We start from the raw sequence: 26,938 nt of genomic DNA, 5'->3' as shown, positions 1-26,938 counted from the left end.
ATACTTTTTTTTTTCACCCTCTTTTCTCCTAGTATTGGGTTGGCCATCAGCCGCGTACATACCCCGCTCCCGACGGGGGTAGCCGTCCCCTCTAGCACCGCAAATTTCGCCTCTCGCCCAAAACTCCCAAGGATGCCCCTGCAGAGTCGCGGCCGCGCAGGGCCTGCCGAGCCGCCCCCTCCCCGCATGGGGTCCGGCCCAGGCTCTTGCCGAAGCGGTGCCGCGGGACCTGTCCCCACCTCGGTCACGCTGCGTCCCTCCCGTGGGGCTGCAGACCGTGAGGCCCCGCTCGCACGCTGCCACCGCTGGGCTGCGCCGCCAGAGCTGCCGGGCACGGGCTGGTGGCGGCCCTGCGAGGTCGCGGGGCCGGGGTCAGGCCGGTGGCCCCCCCGCGCCGTCACAGCCCGCCCTCCGAGAAGGCAGGCTCGGCTCGGACACCTCTGTGGCTGCGGCAGCGTTTGTCCTGCCCCGCCTGGCTCCGCGGCAGGGGCAGCGACCCGCGCTGCCCTCTGCACTTCGGGGCGGGCCGGGGGTGGTCACAGCCGCAAGGGAGAAAGCGACCAAGCCAGCCACCCTCGTCCCCGAAATCACAGATCGACCAGAGGGGACGTTCGTCGAGCACCGCCAGAGGGCTGGCTCCCTGCGCAGAGGCGCGGAGCACCGGCTCCGTTCTGCCCGCTCCAGTCCCGCGGATCTGCCTGGCACAAGTGGGGCCGAGGTCCCGAAGAGCGGCCTCAAATGCCTTTTTTTTTTTTTTTCTTTCATTAAAAAACCCCAACAAAGCAAAACACACACACGAAAAAAAAAAACCCCAACACCATCCCAAACAACAAAAAAATATTCCCTTGCCACTTAAAATTTGCACGTTCGAGTTTATTTTATTTGTCCTCTCTTCCTAGCTTAGAAGTAGATGCAGGAGGCCGGAGAAATTAATTCCAAAAGGGGATCGCATTTAAAAAACTTCAGATTTAGCAATCAATTAGTCCGGCATTGTATGGGGCTCCGAAGGTGTAAATCCTTCCAAGTTTCTGGATTATTGACTGTTACGCTCTCTCGGGTGCCTAATATCCAGACCTATATATGTAATACGCGTACCAAAGCAGACATTTAGCAAGGTAAATTATATGTCCCGAAAAAGCGTGTTAGCGCCAGTGCCGTGAGCCGGTCCCCTGTCCTCCCTCCTTGTCTTAAGCCGGCATGTGAGACCCCCCCACCACGCCATTCGCACACCCCCCGCAACCCCGTCCGCGGCCGTGGGGGAAGGCGAGCTGAAAACCTGCAAACGCCGTCTCCCCCGCTCCACAACGGAGCATTATTGAAAGAAAAAAATGCCCCTGAAACGCGGCTTTATTGAGGGAAAAAAAACCCAACAACAAACTCTTCCCCGGGCTCAGATGTCAGCTGCTTTCCAAAGGAAGTTATTTCCCTCCAAAAATGCTAATGAATGTATAAGAAAAAAAAAATTCTTTTATTTTATAGGTAGAAACAACTGTACAGGTATGTAAAGATCGGTATCTCGCTGGTTTGGGAAAGTACACGCGGATGAGCGCGCACGTACTAAACACAAAGCAAGGAAAGGACAACGGGAAGCACAGACAATAACCAAAAAATCCATATCTGCGGGGCGTCATTTTGACCTTTGCGGGGCGTCATTTTGACCTTTGCGGGGCGAGGCACTCCGATATGACGGCCAGGGACTCGGGCACGCCGCCGGGGTTCAAAGTGCGGGAAGGCACCGTGCGAAAACAAAAGAACGGATCCGGGCCGGGACACGGCCCCGGGGCGCCAGAGCGGGGAGAGGGAACCCGGGGACCCCCCCGGCCCCGGCTGGAAGGGGCGCGCTCCCGGCTCCGCTCCGCGGCCGCAGCTCCGATCGGGGGGTGGTGGGGGCTGCGAGGGCCAGCGGGACTGTGGACTGGGATGTGGATTGGGATGTGGATTAAGAGGCAGACGGCGCTGCCCGCTCGCACGCCCGGCGCGGGGGGTTGCGCAGCAGGCGGCCTGAATCGGCCTTTCCGAGGGGCGAGGGGGGTGCGAGGGGGTGTGAGCCCCTTGTCTAACCACTCTCCCCACCGCTTCTGCAAATAGGTGTTTTGCAAATTCCCCATTTCGTTGTAGCTTTTTCTCCCCCTCTTGGCGGCCTCCATTGTTCCAGGTTCACACTGCCACCGCCGATAAGGAGAAGGAAAGCCCCCGGAAAAAAAATGAAAGAAAAAAAAACCCCACCACGACCCAAGATTTTGATTTACGACCTAATCAAAACATTATATCTTTGGTCAAGTGGCGCAGAAAAATGATGACCCTCAAGGCTTCAGCTAGGGGGAGAAAGAAATTCAGACTACTCTAGGAGTGATTTATGTCCTCTCTGAGCGGTCACGTTGATTTTTCATCGTTTGAGCCATTACACAGTAGAGCGAAAAACTCTGATCCAATTTATTTTTTTCCGGAATCGGTATGTATTATTATTCTAAATGTACGTGCGTATACTGTGTATTATATGTCTAATATTTCTCCACGCGCACACAGATTCTACATGTATATATACCGATATTTTATATGTATATATATATATATATATTTATAAAAGAGGACTATAAATAACCAAAGCCACCGAGAAGAAACGAGAGCCGAAAAAAGCGTGTAAAATACCGTGCCGATTCCCGCAGCGACCCGCTCGCTGGTTTCCAAGCCCGTCCCGCCGAGAGGGTTTGGGCAGAAAAGCTCTCTCGTTTCTCCGGCTCCCCTGATCCCCGAGGGGGGCTCCCGGGCTGCCAGCCCTTCGCCGCCGTCACCCTCAGACTTTTCGCCCGCAGCCCAGTGAGGAAGAGGAAGAGAAGGAGGAGGAAGGGGACATTTTTGGCAGCCCCTGGCACTCACCCGGGTGAGGTGTTGACACGGTGAGGAAAAACCGAGGGGAGCGGCGTTGGGTCGGGGAGGCGGCGAGGCCGGACAAGCAGGGGGGCCTCCCGCCTCCCCCCCGTCCCAAGCACCGAGGTTCTTTCTCTCCACCGACCCCCTGGCAAGAACACACAGAGGAAAATAGAAAGTTGCATAAAATATTAAAATAATATAAAACCCCCCAAACTTACAACAAAATAAGAGAGACAAGAAAGAATCTAATAAAAATGTGACGAGGAAGAAAAAATGGGAGAAAGAAAATAAAAATAAGGGGTGTTAAAAGAAAATTTAAAAATGAGGGGGGGGGAAAGTGGAGACTGGGGTTTGCCCACGCTGTAAATGGACCCACGGGGGAGTACCCTGATTTCGTGTGGGGGAAGCATTTTCCTCGTGGGAAAGCGCAGGGCGCTGACCTCTCCCCTCTCCCTCTCTTCTCTGCTCCTCTTCCCGTCTAACTGCTGGGGGGGAAGGAACCCCCTCCGCCGTGTCCGCCCACCCCCGGGCTACCTCGGCCGCTCCTCCCGACCTCACAAAGGCGCGCAACGAGCGCGCAAAGGCCGCTCAAGGATTAAGCTCGCTCTCACCGCGTAGAGTTTCCTCCCTGCCGTCCCCTGCGCCCCTCGCCAGTTTTACGCGCCTACGGAATTTCTTCGTGTCTCGATATTCCCTCCGGATCCTGCGGCTGCCCACCCTCTCGGCAGCCCCTCCTCGCCCGCCCGGGGTGTGAGCCGATGGGAGGGCCGAGCAGCAATTCATCTTGATTTGTTTCAATTGTCTGGCAATGGCAAAGTTATAATCCTGTATAATTTCACGAACAAGCAGGTTGAGAATGAATGGGTCAATATTATTTAAAATAAAACACACGAGAGCACGACCTTTCCCTTCAACGACGTGTTGCAGCACGAAGTCGCAGGAAACTCGGGCTAACCTCTCACCCCCCGCGCTCCACGGGGTTGCGGTTATTTGGACTGCTCTTTGTTTCTCTTCATGTCTGAAAGGGGGATTTGGAAATAGAAATGTAATATTACATGAAGGATCTCCCCGCGGAAGGCAGAGAAGGTGAGCACAGGGGGCGGCAAAGGGGACAGATTATTTTGAACGGGAGCAGTTTGTTTGCAAGCTGGCTTTTAATTTTTTTTCCCACTCCCTTTTCTTTAATGTAATAAAAGCTTCTTTCACAGCAGGACAAATTTATGCTCGAGCTACAGCAGCTTTGAGGCAGGTAATTCTCGAGTCCAGCGATGTAAAATAATCCATTTTCTCGGGGCTGTGTGGGGAAATAAAAGGACCCAAGGGGTACACGTCCCATGTTTCTCTAGTATGCAACGTTAGAGCGAGGGATATTTTTTTAATGCGGAAAAAAAAGCGCCAGCATTTATTTGCATTGTAAAAGTACTACCCCGCGTTGCCAGAGAACGAGATCCAGTGTCAACTCTCAGTCAATCATTGCAGACTAGTTGCTACTGCGCAGCTTGGCTCAGTAAATAAAAAAATCCAGACAGAACTGTATGCTGTATATTTTACTCCCATGAAATAAAACACATTTTTTTCATGTTTGCTGAAAAGTAAAACAATAATATTGTACGAAATGTTATACACAGGGCATGTTTTACATTGCAATATCAGAAACATCATTGCATCCACCAGAGGTACTATTCTAAAACTGATATTCACACAATTTTTTTTAATAATTATATGTTAGAAACATACAGTGTCGCGTTTAGTATATACATTCCCTTGCTCGCAAGCGAAAAAATCCTAATCGCTTCTGTGTAACATGCTTTATTTTAAAGCCTAACCTTTTAAAAACACTGTTGTGATATTACTAACAACTGCTTTTATAAAATTAATTTGACATTTTGATATATATACATCCTTTCAGTCATTTTTATGTTAACAATGCTAAACTTAAAAAATAACAAGCTTATAGTAACATTAAAATGTCATATCATATCCAGTCAAACATTTGTCCATATATATATATATGTCCTTGTAACTGTTGAAATACTCTTAGTGAAAGAAAGATCTCCGAATCTGTAGGAGGTCCTTTGAAAACAAAGGAACTATCTTATTTCAGTGGTTTCCTTTTTTTTTTTTTTCTCTCCTCTCTCTCTGTCTGTCTTCCTCTCTGCCTCTGATTTTTCCTCCTTTCTCTTTCTCTCTAGTGCCCATTACTTTCTAGTGAAATTCTCAGTCTCTGCGGGAAATGGGGAGGGATTCCCACGCAGTTTCTTACTTGGATGTTTCACACGGGTCTGTCCACTGCATACTGGCAAGCGCTCAGGTTGGAAGCGGGGTTTTGCACACTGGCATAGCCAAAACTGGAGTGCTGCTTGGCTTTAAGTCTCAGACTCGCCAAGCTCGAGTTACATGTGTCCCTATAAACATACGGAGGTGTTGGAGGAGCATAAGGACAGGCCGGCGTTGGCACTGCAGAATTCAGGGAGGGATTGCTCAAGTTGTTCAAGTTATTCAGGCTGTTGAGGCTGGAGCCGGGCACCCCGGTGACTGCAGAAGGTACCATGCTTGAAGACATACTCATGGAGGATATGGAGTTTGGAGGGGAGAACATGCTCTGAGAAGACAGAGGGTTGACATTCATGGAGTTGAAAAAAGGAAAGCTTTTGGTGGAGAGGGAAGCAGAGGTCAGGCCCTTGGCTGCCCAGTTGTTGTACGAGTAGCCGGGGTACATGTCATCGTAGGGCTGCATGAGGCCGTTAAACTGCGGACCGAAGCCGTTTTTGCAAAGCTCGGCTTGCTGGTTCCTTTCTCTCTTTCTCCATTTGGCTCTGCGGTTCTTGAACCAAACCTTTGGAAACGGGGGGAGAGGGAAGGAGGGAGATGCGCGTTAGTCAGGAGCCACCACCACCACCGCAGCCTTTTGCAGGTTCTCGGGGCAACAGCCGAGCCTGTCCGTATAGAAGTTATATATAAAAATTTGTACTAATATATATATATATCCATGTATAGGTTCACCTCCTCTGTGGAACCCTGCACTGGGCTGGGGTGCGCTGCCAGGACAGCCGAGTATCCTCGGGGCCGCTTGGGTTTAGCAAGGCAGATTCGTGGCCCATCATTACACCCTCACCTCGACCCCCCGCTCCCCCTCCCAGGCCCCCACCCCGCAGCCCTCCACATAATTTGTGATGCTCTACTTCGCGCTACAGGGGCCAAAGCTTCCTTCCTATTCTCTCCCCTTTTTCCTGCCCCCTACCCCTTTATTTCTCTCTTGGGTTTCTCCCCCCCCCCCCCCCAACCCGTCTCTCTTGGCTTTTTCTATACTGAAACCATCCAGGAAAAACACAAAAGAGCAAAAGCGAGAGTAAAACGCCTGGAAACCCGCGGAATATTTAAGGCGGTGGTACGGAAAGGAGGGGGTAGCAAGCAACTAATAAATCCTTGCTTCAGTTTGTTAAAGCTACAAGTTCCTCTAGCGTGAAAACTTCCAGAACCGAAAACCACTTTCTAAACAAACACGTTTGACTGCTCTTTGGAGGATGGGGGGAAATAGAAAAAAAAAAAAAAAAAAAAAAAGGGAAAAAAAAAAAAATCACCATTTAACAATGTGCTAAATGAGATCTAAGGGACCCTCCCCGTGCAGACAATGGGAAAAGCGTGCCCTTTCCCAATCCACATCTTGGTGTCTGACCTGTCGGGCAGCCGCCAGCAGCCGCCTTACCGTGTGTATTGAAACCACCCCGGGGTGTTTGTGGTAACCCCCACCCTGGTCAAGCTGGGCGGCGGCCGCCCGGGCACCACTGGGACGGGCTCGTCTGGAGACACCGCGCGGACCGATACAAAAAACGTCCGCGGAAGCCGCTCCGCGACCGACAGCGCTCCGTGCTCCGGGAAGACACCGGGCTCGGCCGGGCCCCTCTCCCTCCGCGTGGCTGCCCCGGCGCCGACACCGCCGGCCCGGGGCTGAGAGCCGGCCCCGCTCGCTGCCGCCCCCGGTTCTCACTGTCTCGCTTTCCTCAAGCGACCTCGGAGAGAGGATTTATGTGGGATTTCCGAAAATCTGAAGGTTCGGCCCGTTTATAGGCTTCATTTTGTGTGTGTGTGTTGGGGTTTGTAGTTTTTCTTTTTTCCCCCCAGCGCGGTGTTTGCAGGAGAGCAGGATCCGGCCGCGGTATCTCTGCAGCGCCGCGATGGTCCCATAAATCTCAGAGTGGGGTAGAGGGTGGAGAGAGACGCTCGTTGAATTGTGAAACCCAAAGAAATAGAAAATGCAAGGAAGGGCACGTTGGGAGTGCCTCGGAGTGAAGCGAAAGCTCTTGTGTATTTTACATCTTTTTCTCATTAGAGACAGCGCAGGTTGCAGCCTGTTCCAAGTTGCTTTCTTGGCTAATGTTTTTATTAGCGTTTCGATCAAAAGAAGAGGGACGCTTTGCACGGTGAGGGCGAAACGTGCAGCAAACCATAATTCGGAGACACAGAGAGAGATCCCAATCTGTCTTGCTTTGACAGAAATGTCCTGCTCTGCCCTGCTTTTTTGCAAAGGCTCTGGAGTTTACATAAAAGCCGAAATCGAAAGCAGCTGCAAACACTTCAGCCCTCCTTCCCTTTCCCAACCCACCCTGATCCCCGCTGCTCCGAGCCGGAGTGCCGTGTCAGGACTTACCCTAACCCTGGCCTCGGTGAGATTGGTCCAGACGGCGATCTCCTCCCGGGTGGACATGTCCGGGTAGCGATTCCGCTGGAAGGTGGCCTCCAGCTCCTGCAGCTGCTGGCTGGTGAAGTGAGTCCGCTGCCGTCGCTGCCTCTTCTTCTTGGAGGGATCCTCGGGCCCTGCATCCTCATTCTTGCTCTGTTGGCTCTTATCCTTCTCTATAAGTGGGGGAAACAAAAAGAAAACAAGGCGGAAAACGAGGGCGCCTCAGCCTTCTCAGCCTCCTCTACAGCGGCTGGGGAAAAGAGTGTCCCCAGCGCTGCTGGATCCCGCAGTCTGCCCCGAATGCGACTCGATGCTGTAATGATTAACCCGCGCCGGCCTCTCGCCGCTGTGGCTCCTCCGCGCCCCGCGGGCACCCACGGGCGGCTCCTCCCGGTGGAGCAGCCACCGCCGGGGCAGGGGGACGGAGCCGCCTCTCCGTATGCAAGCTTTCTGCCTATGTGCATCCATATTATTCTCCCGTCTGCATACACGTAATTCATTTTATTTGCTTACCTACACCCATGATATTCGCCCGCCTGTAACAATATTCTTTGTCCGTATTATACCCCTATTTGTCCGTCTGTATCGGGATTACTCCCCATGAAATCCCACGTTATTTGCCGATCTGTTTTCATGTAACTCGCCTATCAGTATACATGCTACTCGCCTATTCTTACATATATCGTTATCTTCCTCTACGCCGACACACCGACACCGCACGCGAAAAATCACGAAACGCATCTCGGCTCGGGTGCGGGACGCTCCCGGGCAGAGGGGCGGCGGCGCATCGCAGTCCGCGGGCTGCTAGCCGGGCCGGAGCAGGACAGGGCTGCGGGGCGCCCGTCGGGCTGGGGTCCCTGCCTCTCACCCCCTCTTACCTGCGGCCTCGGGGCTGGAGGTGTCGGAGATGGTGTGCACCTCCAGCCGGTGCTTGGCAGACTCCAGGGAGGAACGCGCCTGCCCCGGCGCCAGCGCCGTCGCCATGGCCAGCGCGGGCTGGTGGTGATGGCAGGATGATGAAGAGGAGGAGGAGGAGGAAGGTGAGGAGGAGCACAGCTTATTCCCGGCTCCCAGGCGCTCCAGGCTTAACGGGTCCTTCATGCAGTTCATCGGCAAAAGGACGCCAAAGTCTACGTGCGCGCCTGGGGGGTCGATAGGAGAAGGTGTGCGTGTGTCTGTAGGTGTCGGTACGTGTAGGAGGGTCCGCGCGGCGCCCCCTCCGCGGACGCGGAGCAGCCCCGCGGCTCCGGGGGTCAGGGCTGCCGGCCGGGGAGCCGCTCCGGGGAGAGCGACGTTCGACTAGAGCCCGGGAGGCACGGCGAGCCTCGAATCCCCCGCCGCCCGGGGAGACGAGGCGGCGGCGACCGGAGAGCGGGCGAGTCCGGTCCTGTAAGAGCCGTCACGGCGACACGGCAGCTCCCCGGCCGGCGGCCCCCGGCCCACCGCGGGGCTCCGCGGGGCGGGGGCGGCGAGGCGCGGCGGCGCTCCGCGGGGCGCTCCTCTCCGCTGCCCGCGCATGGACCCGCGCCGCGGCCGGCCCCGCACCGCATCAGCTCAGCCGCTTCCCTCTTGGCCTGACATCTTAAACCGGCGGCGGCCTTCCCCGCGCTGCACGTCACCCGCCCCACCCCGCCCCGCCCCCGCCCCGCCCCTTCACCGCCCGCCCCGCCCCGCCCGCGCCCCGCCCCGCCCTGCGCGCCCCGCGCCGCCCCCCGCGCTCTCCCGGCGGCGGACACACCCGCCCCCCCAAAAAACCTCCGCCCGGTGTGCCCCGCCGGGGGTACCCGCGCCTGGAGAGCCCGGCCTCCGCCGCCGGCTCACGGTGCACCCCGTCGGAGCGGTTCCGAGCGCGTCCGCTCCGCACCTGGCCGGACTCCCGGACCTGCGGGGGTGAGGAGCAGGGAGCTCGGCACTGCCACAGGCGCTGCCGGGGAGCTCGGCACTGCCACTACTGCTGTAGTAGGATGGAGGAAAGCCCGATTCCCTCCTCATGGAGGGGGTGGAAAATAAGCGGGACGGGGGCGCGGCCGGTTAGACGGCAGACCTTGTGCCGTTAACAGCGACAATTTAACACAAACGACAACAACCTCCCCTCTGCGACACAGCTACGGAAAGCTTCGCACCGCGCTCAGAGGCCCCCGAACTCTTCTAGTCCCCGCGCTCGCCGGCTTTCTGCCCTTCCTCTGCGCGCACTAAAGGCGGAGTACACGGGGGAAAAATTCTTTCCTTGGTTCCGCCATTCCCGCCCCTTCCCTGCAACTAGGTTCCCAAAACCTAGCCCCCAAGGAGGCTTTTCCACTCCGGTTTTACCACTTACTTGCACAGTAATCCGCGGGACCATTCCTCCCTCTCGGCGTGGACCCGGAGGGACCATCCCACGTCCCCGGAGCGCTCGGAGCAGCCCACGAACCCGAACCCACGCAAGCCGTTCACAGAATTTGGCCAAGTCCCGCACCGGGCCGGCGCCCACACCCAAACTTCTCAAACCCCTCTCCGAGGTTTAGGGACAGGATTTGACCCCTCGCCCGGGCAGCGGCAGTAGAGGGACGGGCTACACTGTCCCGCAATCCCCACTTGTGGGACCGCTTATGGCGGCGGAGTGAGGCTGCTGTGGACCCGTGTCTCGCAGGAAGGAGGTGCGGGGCTTTTCCACGCGCGTCTAAGGCGGGGCCAGGTTGCCCTACCATGCTGGTCAGGTCCTCCCGGGGCCGGGGAATCCGTCCCCGAGCCCTAGCCCTCAGAGCCGACACTGGCCCAGAGGAGCTGTGGCCGTCTTGGGGATGGGGATTCCGAAGTAGCCCAGGAGCGGGAAACGCAGGTTTGCGTCTCTATCTTCATTTTATCTGGCTGGTCACTGGTATTCAAAAGTTACCGAAACTTCCCCTTGATGTGGCCCTACACATCCACATCCCAGCGCCCAAACTTTTCTGTGTCCCATTCCCATCCCGTATGCCACACCCCACCCCCACCTCCCTCAAGGGTCTTCCTTAGTCGCTGATTCTCGTTCGAGGTACGTATCATCCATCGCAATCTTAGTTATCGCTAAATTATACATATTACTTTCGCAGCCTGTTAGTAAAGAAGGTTAAATTAATTTACATTCTGCTCATTATCTGGTGTTTAAATGACGTGTTTTTATCCCTGAGATTTGGCAAAGAATCTCTTTCCTCAGACCCCACAGCGTTTCGATGGAGACAATGCTCTTACATTTGTAGTGGATTTTAATCTGATAAGACTCTAATTTGCTTAAGTCTTTTAAATAGGGGGTTTAAAATGATTCTAGCCGTTTTCTTATTGAATTTCCTCTAATTCCCCCAAGATCATAAAGTATATGTGTAAAGTAAATATTTCCTCCCTTTGCACCGGCAGCAGATGACCTATAACTAAGTCAATATGAATCCAGCTCCATTCTGCACAATTTGTTTACCAATCATATCCCAGTTTCTTCTTAACCTCTCGCTACCTCTGTGGTCCCGCACCTAGAACCGTCTCCCCGGCCTTTCGCCATGGCGGGACAGTGTCAAAATCGCGGGTAGAGGGCTGCTCCAGCCCTGGCCAAGCGGGCGCGGCCTCGGCCTCTCAGCGAGGGGCACTTGGGAGAGGGCGCTGCCCCTCTCCAGCCCCACGTCGAGGTGAAAACAAGTGTACAAAGCCCTGGGGTGGGGGAGCCAGAGGGAGAGGTGATACGGAGGTATCTTCTACCCCCCCCCCCTTTTTTTTTTTCAGACGGGGAAATGCATCCCTGTCTTGAAAGACACCCATCATCTTTTTTTTTATTTTGGCATTAATTTATTTTAAGTCGTTTTGGGGCAATGCTGGCTTCTTTCGCCGCGACTCGAAAGGAAAAGTCCCTCCCGCGTGCGGGGCGCAGAGTGCTTGTTACGCGCTTTATGCCCTTGCAGGGCGAGCGCCGGTGCCCGCCGGTACCCGCCAGCCGCAGCCTCGCTGTCTCGGGACATTTGACGGGGCAGGCCGTTCCCGGCGCGTTCCCCCAGAGAACGGGGAGAGGAGGAGGAGGGTCCGGCCACCGCACCGCCCTATCGCATCTTCCCTAGCTCCAGCCCCGCGTCCCCCAGCCACAGGCGTGACAGACCTTCCAGCCGTCCCCGCGCCCTGAAAAGGAGTGCACAACACTGGCCCGGGCCCCGGCAGTCCAAAGGGAGAGACTGTCGGCATTTCCTTATGTGCCTTTGATTAAAACTCCCCCATCCCGGGCAGGAGGGGAGCTACCACACAGCATTAGTTGTCATGGTGACCATAAATCACGTAAATCCAAAAATACCCACCTATAATCTGAGATGAAGCTTTTATTTCCCAAGTGAAATAATATTTTAAAAGCTGTCAGCCAACCGAAAAACAACCTAATTGTAGTCACCCAGGTAATATATTAGCGGTAAAGGTTTCAATTAAAATGTCAAGTGTTTTAATTTTTTTTTTTTTTTTTTTTTTTTCTGGTGGAAATTCCCATCGCCTCTCGGGTTCGGGTCCTGCCCACGAAGCCGTCTCCGCCCGCTCACTCGCGTACCGACTATCCGCGCCTGCTGCGTGTGGCTGCCGTCACTAAAGAAAAACCCAAAACTATTTTGGGAATTGCTCTCTTTTCTTTTCGCCTTGAGCTGCAGGGCCCATCGGGGACGCGCCCCGATGGACTGGGGGACGTCCGCCGCCTACGAAAAATTAGGAATCAGGGATGCTCCCCTTTCCGCATCACCTTTTTAATTTCATGGGGAGTTTTCGTGTGGCTTTTTTCTCTATTTGTTAGGTTGGTTGATTGAGGGGGTTTTGTGCGTGTGCATTTGGTTTTTTTTTTTTTTTTTTTTTTTTTTGGTTTTTGTTTTGTTTTGTTTTGTTTTACTTTCTCCACGCTGTTGAGTTTATTTGGGACACCCGGTGCCCGCCCCTGTGCGGCAGTCGGGAGGCCCGAGAGCAGGGCCGGGAGTTGAGCGGCTCTGCTGCGGATGCCAGAGTGTGGCCAGACCTACTGCGGGTATTTATTTTCCCACTTTTCCTTTATCGCCTCACGAGATCTTTGTTTCTAGGCGTAATACTCCCCTAAATGGATAAATTGGTTCTTATGTAGAGCTTCCAACTAGTCCTGTTGTCTTTTACCTTTGGCTTGTTGTCTTTCGCCTATCTCGGATTACCGGGTATTCTCCTCGATGAAGAGCCATTAATTACCCATTCAGTCAATATTAGGAAGACTACAGAGCTTTTTACATAGGATTAAGAAGACATCAGATTGTTCCGTTAGTATATTCCTACTCACGAAAAAGCTTTCGTTATACATTTAGTTTTCCCTGGAGTGAGGCTAACAACTCCTGCATACATTATTCTCAGACGCCAACAGCGGAGGGGGAAAATTCTATAAGCGAAGCGCAATAAATAACTTCTAATTTGCGCTTGGTGAGGGGTGCGGGACGGGGCGCGCACCTTCCGAGGCGCCGCGCAGGGGCAGCGCACCAGCGAAGTGCTTGCGCCCTGGACAGGGAACATCCCGGCTCCACGGCTCGGGTCACACAATTCCGGGGACAAATTTGGCCACGGTATGTGAAGGGGAGGGTGCCGCTCGGCTCTGCCTGGGGGCCAGCGGTGGCAGCGATGCTCCGGCTCCGCCTCAGCCCCCCCGCGCTCGCTCCCTCCCCCGGGGGCAGAGCCTGCGCGCCCACTTCGTCCCGGGGCTCAAAAAAGGAACCGGCGACCTTTGCTTTGCACGCTGCAGTGTCTTCAGCCGGTCTGAATGGAAAGCTGAATCAGCGTTAGGTTTTTAAGTTTTTGTTTTTGAAAAGAATGTTCAGTTATGGAATATTCAGACCAATTTCCTTTTTTTTTTTTTTTTTTTTTTTTTTTTTTTTTTTTTTTTTTTGCTACAGTGTTTAAACAATCAATTTGGAATACTGAATGACGGTAATTTCAACATTTTATGTTGGAAGCTGCTGTTTCAGCAATACCCAGATTATCGATTACAGGGAAGGATTCCTTAAGTAGAATTCGCAGACCTAACAAATCGTATAGATTATGTATATATACACGTACACACAAATACCTTAAACATCCTTTCCCTCTGCACAAAAATTACTCAAACAAACCCACCATCGACACTCATTTATAAGTGCCGTGGGTCTGCCGAAGCATGTGCTGAAGTTTTCCTAATTTTGTGGGACTGGTCACGCAGCAGCAATTTTCCTGTCTCTCTGAAGAAATCTGACACCCGCCGGGCTGCGTTTGACACTCTAGGCTGCAATAATATTTTCATACTATCCCATTTTCCTTTCCTCGGCATGGCCGCGGACTCGTTTCTTCTGGAACAGCCCTCCCCCTCTGCACCCCGTTCCCTGCGGGAACCCGGAATGCCATGTAGTTTTGGAGGTTCTCCTACTGAATTTCGTTTCCTCCTTTCGCAGAGCCATCGATTTGACAAAGGAGTCTCATGTTTTGCTATTACTGCCAGTGGTTCTAGTTAGCGATCATTCTCCTCATGGCCACCGACGGTGCCTATCTAGCTAAATTACCTCACCGCCCTCGTAATTTCCAAAGCTGAAATGTGACAGAGAGGGGTCCCCAATCACCTCTGTTTCCTTCCCCGCCTCCCCGCAGCCAGCCCCAAGGATCAGACTTTTTGCAAACTAAATCCCAAAAGCATGACGTCCTTACGGTAAGGCAAAACAAAAATCAACGAGTACCGCGCGGGTTCAAGCAAATCAAAGCCAAGACCCAACAAACCCCTCCGGTATCACGAGAAAACACCCGTGATTTCTACGGTTTACAGCAAGTCGCCCGAGCAGCTCAGGGCGTCTCAGGACTTGCCATTATCCATCGCACAGAGGCAGGGACTGAGACAGCACACAGGGTTCATCCCCATATCTGCAGGAATATATTCCCATATCTGCACGGACATATCCGTATCTGAGGTCGTCGCGCTTCCCTTCTCCGTAAATGGGAGCGTTTTAATGGTCAGGCAACACCGCGTTACTTCTTGGGCTCGTACGTATGTTTTAATTAATGGCATTAAAGGTGTTTAGATAGCAATTTCCCCTGCAGCCCGGCGAGTAAAAAACACACCGGCTGGTATGGTAACAAGGCAGGAAATTTTGCGTGTACTACAATAATCCAGGTTCATAATTGATGTTTAAGAAAATAACCATTTGTTTCTCAGCAGAGGAAGTTAAAGTTACCGTGTCAGGGAGCATATGTGGATATTACTTTTATAAATACTTAGTCGAATAAAGCTGACTTGGAAGGGCTCATAAATTTATTATATCAGAAAGGTCCCCACTTTCCCATTAGATCGTGCTAAGGGCTTTGATTAAGACCACCTGTTCATCGGGAAGAACAGGCAGGGGAGGGTAAAAAGGCCTTTCTTATTTGCAAACCATATATAAAGCAATGTCACCCTTCCTTTCCGCATTATTTAACACTTATTACTGGCCAAGGGAAAAAGTGCCAGCCTCTGGTAAAGCCTATTTGTGCACAGTTTAATACCGTGTATGTTTTCGGGATTAAAAATTATCAGTTCGTAATACTTTGCATTTGGAATTACCCCGGATTTTGCTCGCTAACCTTCCTTTAGCCTATGCGTTCCTTCTTCTAGGTGTTTTGATGTCAAGCTAGCAAATCCTGTTTGAAGTCCCCGGGGGCGGGTGGACTCGGGAAGGGGACGTGGCCTGTCCTGAAATCATTGGATGTTGTTTGAGAAATAGCGAGCTGTTTGGCCAAACAGGGTTAATACAGTATTCTTACAAGGAAGTGTTTAACCACGAGACCAGGAATACGTGCATTATTAATTCACTCTAGTTTCCTGTATTATTAATTCAGGTTAATGTATTTTATTTAAACAAAATTACGTTTATCTTGGATTAAACAGTCTCTCGAAATACAGAGTGCTTGTTTTCTTCTTTGTAATATGTTTGCATTGCTGTTTTTCTTTACCACCCCTCGGGCTCGCCTGTCAGACCCCCTGAAAAGAGCATGGGAAGAGAGACAGGAGCTCGGTCTACGGCAGACGGGCCGCTGTGGGGGTGCCTACCTCTGGGGGCAGGAGAGGGCTGGCAGCTTGTTTGCGGGCGAGGGGGTGGTGTCAAAAAATAGAAAATAAAACTAAATACGAGAGCGACGCTGCGGGTATCTAAACGGCGCGCTGACAGCGATGCTTTTTTGGGGGACACGCGCTGGCGGCGGGAGCCGGTGCGGGGCCGCAGCCGCGGGGGTGCGCGCACCCCCTTTCCCCTTTCGCTTCCCTCTCCCGCGGCCGCGCATCTCCAGGCGCAAGCGGCGCCCAGCGCGCCGCCGGCGGACAGCAGAGGGCGCCCTGGCGCCGCGCAGGCGGGCCCGACTCGGCGCGGCCGCTGCTGCCGCCGCCCCGCAGCGCGCCCGCGGAGCGGCGCGGAGGGGCCGCCGCGTGTCACTGGCGCTGGGGGCGGCCGCCCGGACACCGTGCTGCCGGCGGGCTCCGTGCGGCCCTCCAGCGCCCCTCGCTCATCTCCCTCTTTAAACGCCCGCCTTCGGAATAAAGACACTCGACGGCGGCGGGCTGCACGCCTGGGGACGGGGACACGGTGGGGGGGTGCAGGGGAGAGGTAACTGGGGGGGTGGGTGGTCAGCGCCCGACGCTGCGCAGCCCTTCGCGGAGGTGGCGCCGCTTCCCCGCCTGGCTGCACACCCGCGCACCGCTCCGCACGGCTGCGGGGCCGCTGTGCCTCCGGCCCGGCGGGCGGTGGTGTCTCTTACCTAGCTGAACACAGGCGGAGACAAGTTTGCGGCAGTTGGACTCCATTACCCGTTATCTGCAAAAGATGAATTGTTTTAAAACAATTACTTTGGGATTGAAAAATACATGCAAAAACCCGAAATACAGCCGCCCCGGGAGTTACGTCGCAACGACGGGCGGGCTGGATCGCGCACATTTCTCCAGTGATACGCGCAGTGTCCCTTCTCCTTGCCTCAGTCTCAGGTCCTACTAAAGTCACACCACAGGACAGGAGCAAACACCCGTGGCTGTTTCCCAGCTCGCCGAACCCTCCGGCCTCCCCGCACCTCTAGTTATTTGGACGCGCGTAGGAGAGTCCCCTAATCTCGTCGCCGTGCTCAGCCGCGGGACAGGCCGATCCCGGTGGCAGGGGTGCCGTAGGACAGTAGGTACCAGCAGCCGCTCCCCCACCGCGGCGGAAGTTGCGCGGCAGCGGCTGCGCCTCCGCGCTCCCCGGCCACCACCGCCGCCTCCCTCTATCTGAGAGGTCGGGCAGTAAAATCACAGGATTAGTGCCTGATTGAGATGTCTGTTCGTGAGATATTACAAAATTCATTATCACAGCTCTCTACTAACTCGATATGAAGTAACACAGATGGGATTTTATTAGTCCAGGCTTCAAATGTTTACTTATGATAATTTCGAGGGAAATTTGCATGTCACCATCATTTCGGTAATCTTTCTTCTTCTTCTTCGCTTCTTGTTTAATGTCTGGACCGGGCGCATTATTAGCTGGTGCTTAGAAATCCGGCAGCCTGGAGCCGAGGCATGTTTGGGATGAGCAGCACCAGACACAGCACCCACTGAGAAGGGCCCCGAGGCTCCGGCCCTTCCACCCTCCGCCGGGCAAGCAGGATAAGGCCGTGGAAAAGGGGGAGGAAAGAGGGGAAATAAAAAAAATTAAAATAAGGAAAAATAAAAGGAAAAAGGGAAAAAGGAAACAGGAAGGTGCTGTTATTGGGATTCCTCGTGGTCGTGTCGTGACATGGCAATTTATATTCCCAGATGAACGACGCCAGGGAGGAACTCTACTCTCTCCAGCAGCCGGGCCTAGCACACGAGCAGTGTCTAAATTAATCGGGAAGGCGATTAAGAGAACCTTAATTCTTCACCGATGGCCCTTATTTCGGGATCGGTCTCCGTCAAGATTAGTCCTGCGTGACAAATGCCCTCCCCCGCGGCCTGCCTCTGTGGCTGATTTATCTCACGAGTGGAGACACACAGCTCCCCCCACGCACACGCCCCGACACCGAGGGGAAGTTTTTCCTCTCTACTGAAATGCCGGTCTCCTCGGAGAAAAGTGCCTTTCTCGAATGGATTATTATTATTATTCTTTTCTCACCCGTATTGCTCCTTCCCTTTCTCCTCTCGTATCCTCTTAATTTTCGTTGCAAGGCACATCGCAGCACGGGGCCAAGTGGAGCGTTTTCCTATTGTCTCCAGCCTGGCGACACAAACGAAAGCAACTCCACTTGCTTTTGCACTTCCCTTTCTCCGAGTACTCAGATTTAAATACCTCTGCACCTCTGCGCGCCCACAGCCGCAGCAAACGCACCACCGTGCGACCTTGCCTTTCTCCACGGCCGGGCCCTCTCAGCAGCAACCTGCTCGGAGCAACTGCAGGGCGCGGACAGGAAAGCGGAGTCACACGGGATTATATTTTTTCTTTATAGGTATCTCTCACTGTTCTTTCGAAAAAAAAATCCACAATCCCTAAAAAACTGGAGTCGCCTGGCAAGGATCTCACCGCCCGAAATGCTGCGGTCCGTGATTTTGGCGGGAGGCTTTCCGCCAGAGGCCCGCGGCCGCTGGCTCTCAAACGAAAGGGGGGTTCCGTGCGGGGCCTACCCCTCCGCGGTGCCCGCGGGGCAGCCGTGCCCCGCCGTTCTCTCGCTGCCGATGCCGGTGGGAGACGCCGCAGCCGGTTCTGCAGACCTGCCCGCATCGCTTTCGGGAAGCCCGAGCCCGTGCTGGAGCCGCTGCCGCCCCCCGCCCGGTCCGCGTCTCCGCGGCAGGAAGGCGCTGCCTGCGCGGCCGGTTCCTCGGCGCCCGCCCCGCCGGGGAAGTGGGACCAGCACGGCGGGCAAACGGCGCGGGGGCAGCGCTACTTCCCTCGCCGCCAGCGCTGCGGGACGGGCCGCAGCCACCCTGCAGGACATCAGCAACCCGAGCCCGCAAGACCCTGCCCAGCCGGCCCGCGGTCCCGCTGCTCGTCCCAGGGCGCGCAGAGCCTGGACTTGCCGGGTTCGTAGCCCCGCGCCCATCCCGCCGATACCCCCCGAGCCTCCCGCACTCACCGGGGCCGGTTGCGCTGCCCGCCCCGCTCTCTCGCTGCTGGTGCCTGTGGCTGGCGGGGGCGGCGGGGCCGCGCCGGGCTCCTGCGCTGGCTGCGGGGCCGCGGAGCCGCCGCTGGCTCCCTCCTTCCCCGGCCCTCCCGCGCCCCCGCCCCGCCCCGCCCGCCTCCCCGGGCCCTGACGTCACACAGGCTCCGCCAAGCGCTCCCCGCCGCCGCGGGGCCGGGCCGGGCCGGGCCGGGCCAGGGCGGGCGGCTCCGCGGCTCTCCGCGGGCACGGGCGCAGCGGCGGCGGTGGCAGCCCAAGTCCGCGGAGGGGGCAGGGGGCAGGAGGAAGGACAAAAGTCGGCGGAGGCGGCGAGGCGGCGGGCTAGGTAGCCAGAGGAAAACCGAGGTGAGCGAGGACGGCCGTGGCCTCTCCGCGCCCGCGCAGGGCGCGCCCTGCTCCGCCCGGCTGGGGAGGGGGGCACAAGTAACTGTGGCCGAAGTTTCCCGGGCCGGGCCGGTGGCTGTCCTTGCATCAGGTGTGAAGAGGGATCGGCAACTTACTGGGAGAGGTCTTGGTTTCCTGTTTTAACCCACTTTTTTCTTTTTTCCCCCAATTTTTTCTTGCTTCTTACATATATATATTTGTATTTTTTTTAATGCGGGATGTTCTTGTTCGTGCCTGTATCGGTAGCGCAGTGCCGGGATAGCCGAAATCCTGCCGCTCCTCTCTGTTACTCGCCCTGCATCATTTACGCACGATAGCGAGAAAGCGCTACTCTCTCTCCCTTTTCCCCAAAGGACACCAAGCTGCCTCCAGGGGGAAATTTATTTTCGATTTTGCGGCGTTTTCCGTGTTTAAGAAAATATCGAAGCCGGATTTCCCTATTCAGATAAAACTAAAGCGATCGTTTTTTCTCGCAGCGTTTCCGCGGCTTTGTTTATAGAGGAACCACGCGAAAATAAAATAGGCGCTTTACTAACTCGGAGGCTACACCTGATCTCTTTGTGACTATTTTAAAATTATTTCAGCCTGGAGTGAATTTTAGTTATTTATAGCCGTGGGCAGGGGGCTAGTCAGTTATTACTGGAGGGGAAAGCGAACCCTTGGAAGAGGCCAAGTTTTCCGCGGGTCGTTAAGTCAGCCCAGCCACAGCCGGCAGCACGACCGCTCCACGGTGTGCTCAGAAAAGCCTTTTGATTGCGACGCCACAGCGGTCGCCGCGCCAAGCAGAGGGGGTGACTTTCTCTCTCAAGATAAGAAATCGTGTGGGAAAATCTAGGGAGAAATAAATTAGTTTACTGCGTCCTTGGCTACCTGCGTTTCTATCCATGGGAGCGCTCTGCCAGGTGAAATCCAGTTTCTCCGCGCATCCGAAGAAAGAGCGGAGTGAGAGGGACTCCCAGCTCCCAACTCTCACTTTTGTTTACCCGGGAGAAGCAAACTGCTTGCGCCGGTGTGCATCTTCCCGCACCCCCAGTCCCGTTGTGTGTTGGGCAGGGAAAGCTGGGACACCCGCCTTGGCAGCGCGGCCGCCGAGCGGGACCGCCCGCCGTTCATCGACCGCCTCCGCGCCGGGCAGCAGCAGACTCAGTCCGCCCCGGAGAGGCTAAAGTGAGCAGCTGGTGGGAAATGCAAATGGCTCCTGGAGAAACATAAGATACTGGATGATTTTCATTCCCTCCTCGAGTGTGTGGAAGGAGCTGGACATACGTTTCACGCTCCTAATCCTTCTTTTACATTTTTAGTCATACTCCTATTAAACAACTAATTAATGCCTAGAATCACCGGGGAATACATTAGACATGCTGCTGTGGAAGAGGGGTTCCAGGGTGTCTGGAAACTATGGAGCCGACTTAATACGAGGATTTAATTTTTTTTTCCCCTTCTGTCAAAGCAATAAATGTAATAATAGATTTCAGGGCGAGCAAAGGGCGCGACGGCTGTATTTATAGTCTATCTCCTCCCTTTCGCCAGCGCAGTGACAACAGCTTTAAAACCCCCGAGGAGGCTCCGGAGCCATTCCTCGGCGGGTGAGGCGACAGTGGTGGGGGGCTTGCAGCTACCCCGGCCCGGCTGGGACGCGAAGAGCCGCCCGGAGAGCCCTCTGTCCCGGCTCCCGGCAGGCAAACCGGCTTTCCGAACCGCTTGGGGAGAAGCTCGGAGTTATTTATCGCCCCACGAGACGGAAAAGCTGTTTTCTTAAAACCTATCGCGACTATCCGTTTGCAGGCACCTGGCGCACCAGCCGTGCTCCCGACTGCGGCGGGTGCCGTGGGGCTTTTCCCTGGGTGATTCCGGGTCACAGAGTGGTTGAGGCAAAGGAGAGTCCGATCAGCTTCCCCGCTGCCCAGGGATGAGGGAGGAAAGGAAGAGACAAAAAAAAAAAAAAAAAAAAAGCAAAAAAAAAAAAAAAAAAAAAGCAATAAAGCCTCCCCAAACCCAGAAAACCAAACCAACCAACAAAAAAAAAAAAAAAAAAAACCCAACCCCCCCCCCCCCCAAAAAAAAAAAAAAAACCCTCAAAGCGTATGTAGCGGTGCCTGAGCACAGAGCTCAGCCGTGTTTCGGGCAGCCCTCAGTGTCTGGAGCAGGCCGCCAGCGCTGGGGAACCGGCGGAAAAGGGAGTTATCCTCCGAAGTGCGCGATGGGGCAATTCACGAGCATTTACTTTCTTCATTCCCGGATTATGATCTCAGCCCTCGCAAGCAAACCCTCCCGTCTCCCCCCAGCCTCTCCTCCCACCTCTCTGAGCTCCTTATCTGTCAGCAAACGAGTATGTAAATACCTATAGCTGGCTATGTTTAACACACTCAAACATTATTGATTTGTTGGGCTGTTCGAATATTTTCTTTCTGTCCAGATCTGGTTTCAAATTGCTCATTCAGGCTGTTCGTTCCGATGCTACAATACAGTAATTGTTAAAAAATTAAGCATTTCAAATGGACCCATTGATTTGCATATAAATTAAAATTATTACGCCTCGCGAATTCTAGTGTTTTATTATCATTTCGAAATTAGCGCTTAACCACTTGATCTGAAAGAAAATATAAATGTCTGTATTGACTTACTAATGAATTGCCTAATTAAAACGTCCCGAGGACGTCGTTCGTTAGGAAGATTGTTAAATTGGGTCACATTAGAGGTAGGGATGACGATGCGAACAGGAGTGAGGCAACTTCTGCTAACACAGGCTAATATAATCTATGATTCCCATATTTTTTTCCTTTGCTTTGATCCTTTACCCCTCTTCTATTATTTCTTCTAAAAAAATTATTTATTTACGCTTTCTCTCTTTCTCTCCTTATTTTTTTTTTTATTTTTAATAATTAAGTAAAAAGAAGAAGAAGCGCAAATATCTGCCTCTGTGTTCCGAGCCTGCGGTCGCCACTTCCAGGGCGGGCGTGGATGCCCTCGGCCGGAGTCGCTCTCGGCTCACATCTTCCCGGCAGCGACCGTCTGCTGGAAGCAGGGAAGAGCAATCACGGTTGGCGAGGCCCGTCCCGCCAAAGAGATGCTAACACGGCACTTACCTTCGTCATGAAACTAGGGATAAAAAGGTAGCTCTTCCTAGGAGAGGCAGTGCAAAGGAATGCGAGTTGTTCAGGAAAAAAAAAAAAAGAAAAAAAGAAAAAAGAAAAAAAAAAAAAGAAAGAAAGAAAGAAAGAAAAAAGACCGGCGGTGCGAAAATCTGTAGCCTCGGGGGCTAGCCAGCAACCCCTTTCATTTCAAGCACTTATTGATTTGCTGTTGTCATCTTTGGCGACGCAGAAGGACACTTGAAAGAATTTCTGATGGGGCTCTGATCTGAGAAACGAGGTGACCTGACCAGGCTCTCACCAAATTCTTAATTACCACATCAACTGCCTTAAAAAATATAAAAAAAAAAAAAAAAAAAAAAGAAAAGAAAAAAAAAAGGGGAAAAAAAAGGGGGTGGGGAGAGGGAGAAGAGCGGCGGGGGGTGGAGAGGGGATATTTGACAGCGCCAGAGTTTGCTTATCTGAACTTTTTTAACCACTCAGAAACTCTCCGTGTCTCCTGCTCCCACCGCTGTAGCCGCAGTCCTGCACCCAGATGACCCCATCCCCTCCCGCCCCAGCCTCTGTTCCCCGCAGGCCCGAGCTCTCGGTCCACCGGCGCAGCGATCCAGCGAGCCCGCGGGCGCGGAGCAGCCGCGGTGCGCTGCGGAGGGGCCAGCGGAGTGAAACCGCTCTTCCTCCCGGCTGCCAATGCGCGCACCCCCCCGAAGCCCCCTTTCTTTCTCCTAGACCGAAAGCAGGTCTGGGGAGCAGCCCTCCGTGGGCCAGGGAGGCAAGCCTGTGAAGGGAGTTGCTAAAGAAAACACTTCAAATGCAGCGGATCTCAGAAGAGAAGGGGAGAGAGGTCAAGACAAGGTGTGTGTGTGTGCATATGCGTGTGCTACACTCAGCCAGACATGCAAGCCTGTGACTTGTCTGCAGCCAGCTGTTAAGAGTGTCATCAAAACTAAATGTATACACTCAGAGCAGGGGAGAAAAAAGGAAAATTCAGATGAGGAAATCAACATGAAAAACATATTGTCAAGGCACTGTGAAGCAAATAGTGTTTGGTGTTGCTTGTACACAGGCATACAATGCTGACAGATGACACACATGCACATTCCTTCTTCCTACTCTGGCTGCTGTTTCTGCAGGACAAAGCAAAACCCATCCTTTATATGCATCATTTTCCCCCACCCCCTTTTCTCGTTTTATTCCCCCCACCTCCACCCCTCCCACGTGTGGTTGTTCTTTATTTTAGTATCAGAAAGCTGAGGGCTGGGATTAGCAGCTATTTTGGCATCTGATTCTGTCCACCTCACAGCAGTGGCCAGACCCAGGCTGTGAAAGCCCAGCAGGCTGTTGCTTAGCATTTTGTACCCTTGTTAGCTTTGAAGGGGCATTGTCCTTTCCAAGCAAATGCCAGTCCCACCAGGTCACATCTGCCCATCAAGTAAGGCTGATGACGTCCCTGTTTTTTGTGTCTGTCCCCCCTTTTCCATTTCCAGTGGGTCACCTGCTTGGGTATGGCAACCAGGACGGTACAATTATACCTGAGTCTTATACTCTCTCTTGAGCCTCAGCTCCTCAAAATTCTGGTTCATAGGATGGCACCACCCACCAGTAGAAATTAGACAGCCTAGCATTTGTTTTCAAAGCCTCATTATATGGCTTCAGTAATTTGTGACAGAAATTTTCGGCTGATAGCCTTGCTCACATCCTGCATCCAGTACAGTGTATTTAACACATCTGTCTTCTCCATACTTGCCTGACACTTTGCAATACTGCCATTGAACTTCCTTCTCAGTGGCATCATGTTGTAGCAAAGGGAATGAATGAAACCACTCCTTGTTATTTTACAGGAGCTGGATTCAAATTCGAAAGATTTGGGAGTTTAGTAGACAAACCCTAGAAGAGGTGCCACTTGGATTTTTTTTTGACACAACTCTCTATGTTGCTTTGAAAATCTTTTCCAAAGCTTATGGAAACCCAGGATCTCTGTGTAGTTGCTGAATTTATTTTCATCCATACTTGGTAAAATTAGACCTTCTGGTAAATGCTGCAGGTGTAGGCTGAAGAGGATGTCACATTTTTCAAAAAACAGGTACTACACTACAAAAGTGCTGGCAGTGTTGGAGTGTCACGGTCTCCCTGCCACTTTCATCTGGAAAGCAGGCAAGGTGTCACACCTCCTGTCTGTCACAGCACGGAGGGACCCATCCCTCATGCCATGAGTGCTGGCAGCGTTTGTGCTCACCTTCTTCAGGGAGCCTCTGTCACGTTCATCAAGTGACTGCTTCTCCTGTGTCTCACTTGCCTTTGTTGCTGCCAGTCCATCTCTCAATCTGCAAAATGCTCCGCTTAAAATGTGTGATCTTTGGCTGTGGCCTTTGAGTGTTTCTGAAGGAGAAGGGGGAGAAATGACGCCAGAATGACTCTAAATTATCTTTCTATTGTGGTTTTGTTACAAAACAATACTCTTTCCTCCTTTGGGCACAACACAGTTGTGATTAAGCTTATTGAAGCAGATGAAGTAAATGTGCATTACTTGGACTTTGCTCTCTTCTCACACATGATTTCGTGATCATTCAGTGTGATGATGTGCAATCGATCCATTCCTGGGTCTTGCTATCTCTGCTGAGCTACACGTGGCTGAAAAGGTGCACGCACACTGAAAATACTGTCTGTTTCTGATCTCACATCATTCCTCACAGCAGACCTTTCTGTCTCCTTTCTGCCTTCTCTGAGCTGACCCTGCCCTGGTGCGGGTCCCCCACACCCTCAGTCCCTCACCACAATTGCCCCCCTCACCATGGAAGGCCGTGGATTGCATCCTCTGTCCTTTCTGATGGGTTTCTTTTCAGTAAGGATATTTGGAAAGGGGTGTTGTGTGTAGTTTGAAGTTCTGATATGAGTTTTTGGGATGTACAGTCAGGTTTTGGTCGGTGGCAGGACCCCTTGCACTACCTGGCCTTTGGAGACGGCTGGGGCTGGCTGTGACAGGCCCTGGGCGGTTCATGGCTGCCTGAGGGGCCACTGCACAGCAGCCTCACTGCAGCCACTGCTGTGCCTCCTCACCCATGGCTGGCACACGTACAAACCCACCCAGGAGTGCAGGGGATCAAAAACCCCATCCCTGCTGGCAGTGGGGTGAGGAGAAGGAGGGCAAAATCCCTCCCAGCATGGGGAGACCTCGTTCTTGTGTTGGAAAGGACACCGCACTGGCTTCCTCTATGGCGGGAGGTGATGGGATGTGGCCAGAGTCAAGACAGGCTTCAGTGCCTGAGGAGCTGGCTGAAAGCAAGGGAAACAGAGCTGAAGAGCAGCCCAGCTGTTTAACTGGGACAGCCTGGGAAGCCCTGTCACTGTGAGGGGAGGCTCCAGCCCTGATGCTTGTGACCCACCGGGCAGGACTTGCTGCCCCTGTTCCAGCCCCTCAGCATCACCCCACCAACCCAGGGTGGCTGCTGGGTGGTCAGAATGGTTGGTCAGGCTGTGCCCCAGCCTTTGGAAAGTCTCCATGATTTAGGAAGGTTAAAGTATTAAGTGGCATTTGGGAAAATCGCTTGAGGAAGGGCAAAGGTGGCAGCACCCAGTGGGTCATTCTCCATCTGGGAGTGTGGCCAAGCTCTCTTACTCACTGTAATACACTGTGTCCAAGTGCTGGCTCCATATTAGACACCGCATTTAAAACTTATTTAATTTGGAGACGTAGTGCTAAATTTTCTTCACCAGCTGAGGGCTGCTTCCCTATTTTATTTTTATTTTCCCATTCCCTAATTTTATATGGAGCTATTCTGACTACCTCCATCAGAGAAGATGTTGAATATTTTCAGAAAAATATTTGTTCTGATGGAATTTATGATGTGATCTGTTATTCAAATTTATGGGTAGCTTTATGTGGCAGATTAGGTAAAAAGGCTCTTGATGACATTGTGGCAATCATGAAAAGCCATATTTTTAGGCATGTTTGCACAGCTTACTGAAAAGCATTTGGAAGCAGAATGTGGGTATAATAAAATAAAGAATAGAATTGGAAATATTATCAGGTTAAAAAAACCACATAAAGTCCAACACCTAAACTAAAAGATAAGTTTATAGGTACACTGTAGGAGTGTCTTAGTATTCCCCAGGTAGAAGAAACACTGACTTTGAGGTCAAACTTGACAAGAAAAGAGAAGATGTTCTTGATATTAATTTTGATTTTGGGAATTGTTGTATTCAAATCACTCCAGCAGACAAGAAAGCAGAAGAGGAGACCTTGCTGGCCCCCACTTTTCTCTGCTTTCAGGAATCTTGCTTACCAGGAGAGCAGTGTGTCTGCTGGTTCTGCCAGGGTTGTACCACGCTGCTGAACACAGAGGCAGTTTGGTGCAATGAGAGGCATCTTCCCAGCTGTTTTCACTGGTGAGTGAAAGAATCTGGTGTCAACAGAATGTCCTGAGGAGATCATGCCACATAAAGCAGCTCTCCATTCAGCTGGATCATGCCTTCACCTTTGACTCTAACTGTGGATGCTCCAAGAACCCTCATGGAACACTTGTTTGTGGAGTTGCTCGTGGTATCTACAGCCAATGATCTCATGACTGAACTCTTTACACACTTGCTTATCTCACTTATTTTCCTGTCTGCTCTCTACTGGCCTTAATTTGGAAGCTTTTACCATCCTGGGCAGGATTTACTCATGTCACTGTTTCTGGGGATAAGAGTTATGTTGCCTTTCTCTGTTTAGCATCATACTATTTAAAATAATGTATTCCCCATGTAACCTTTAGGGAGAAAAGAAAGAGACCTTTTAAATTTGGCAGACTGGTGGAGACTGAAGGAGATCTTTCTGCAGCTGATT

At 53.0% G+C, this 26,938-nt stretch overlaps 1 protein-coding gene and 1 long non-coding RNA gene across 2 annotated transcripts; both read right to left on the bottom strand.

The window, feature by feature from the left end:
* Positions 1-4,383: 4,383 nt before the first annotated feature.
* Positions 4,384-9,010, bottom strand: PITX2 (paired like homeodomain 2). Its single transcript, XM_068187396.1, has 3 exons — positions 8,431-9,010; positions 7,520-7,725; positions 4,384-5,707 (listed from the first exon to the last, which is right to left on the bottom strand). Exons 1-3 carry the CDS (start codon positions 8,660-8,662, stop codon positions 5,144-5,146), a joined length of 1,002 nt encoding a protein of 333 aa, XP_068043497.1. The 5' UTR covers positions 8,663-9,010; the 3' UTR covers positions 4,384-5,143.
* Positions 9,011-13,462: 4,452 nt separating this feature from the next.
* LOC137472355 (uncharacterized) lies at positions 13,463-18,725 on the bottom strand. The gene is made up of 3 exons (XR_010998130.1): positions 18,593-18,725; positions 16,277-16,332; positions 13,463-14,086 (listed from the first exon to the last, which is right to left on the bottom strand). It is a non-coding gene; the product is annotated as an uncharacterized lncRNA (long non-coding RNA).
* Positions 18,726-26,938: the final 8,213 nt, after the last annotated feature.

Source organism: Anomalospiza imberbis, chromosome 4, assembly GCF_031753505.1.
Source record: "Anomalospiza imberbis isolate Cuckoo-Finch-1a 21T00152 chromosome 4, ASM3175350v1, whole genome shotgun sequence".
NCBI classification, from domain to species: domain Eukaryota; kingdom Metazoa; phylum Chordata; class Aves; order Passeriformes; family Viduidae; genus Anomalospiza; species Anomalospiza imberbis.
Note: the sequence above shows the minus strand (reverse complement) of the source record. Positions and strands in the feature narration are given on the sequence as shown.

Excerpts from the sequence above, each read along its gene's own strand:
- PITX2 (XM_068187396.1), bottom strand. The coding sequence starts at position 8,662 with ATGAACTGCATGAAGGACCCGTTAAGCCTGGAGCGCCTGGGAGCCGGG. Across the intron at positions 7,726-8,430 it reads CTCCAGCCCCGAGGCCGCAG|AGAAGGATAAGAGCCAACAG; the intron begins GTAAGAGGGGGT and ends CCCCACTTATAG. Across the intron at positions 5,708-7,519 it reads TCACCGAGGCCAGGGTTAGG|GTTTGGTTCAAGAACCGCAG; the intron begins GTAAGTCCTGAC and ends CCGTTTCCAAAG.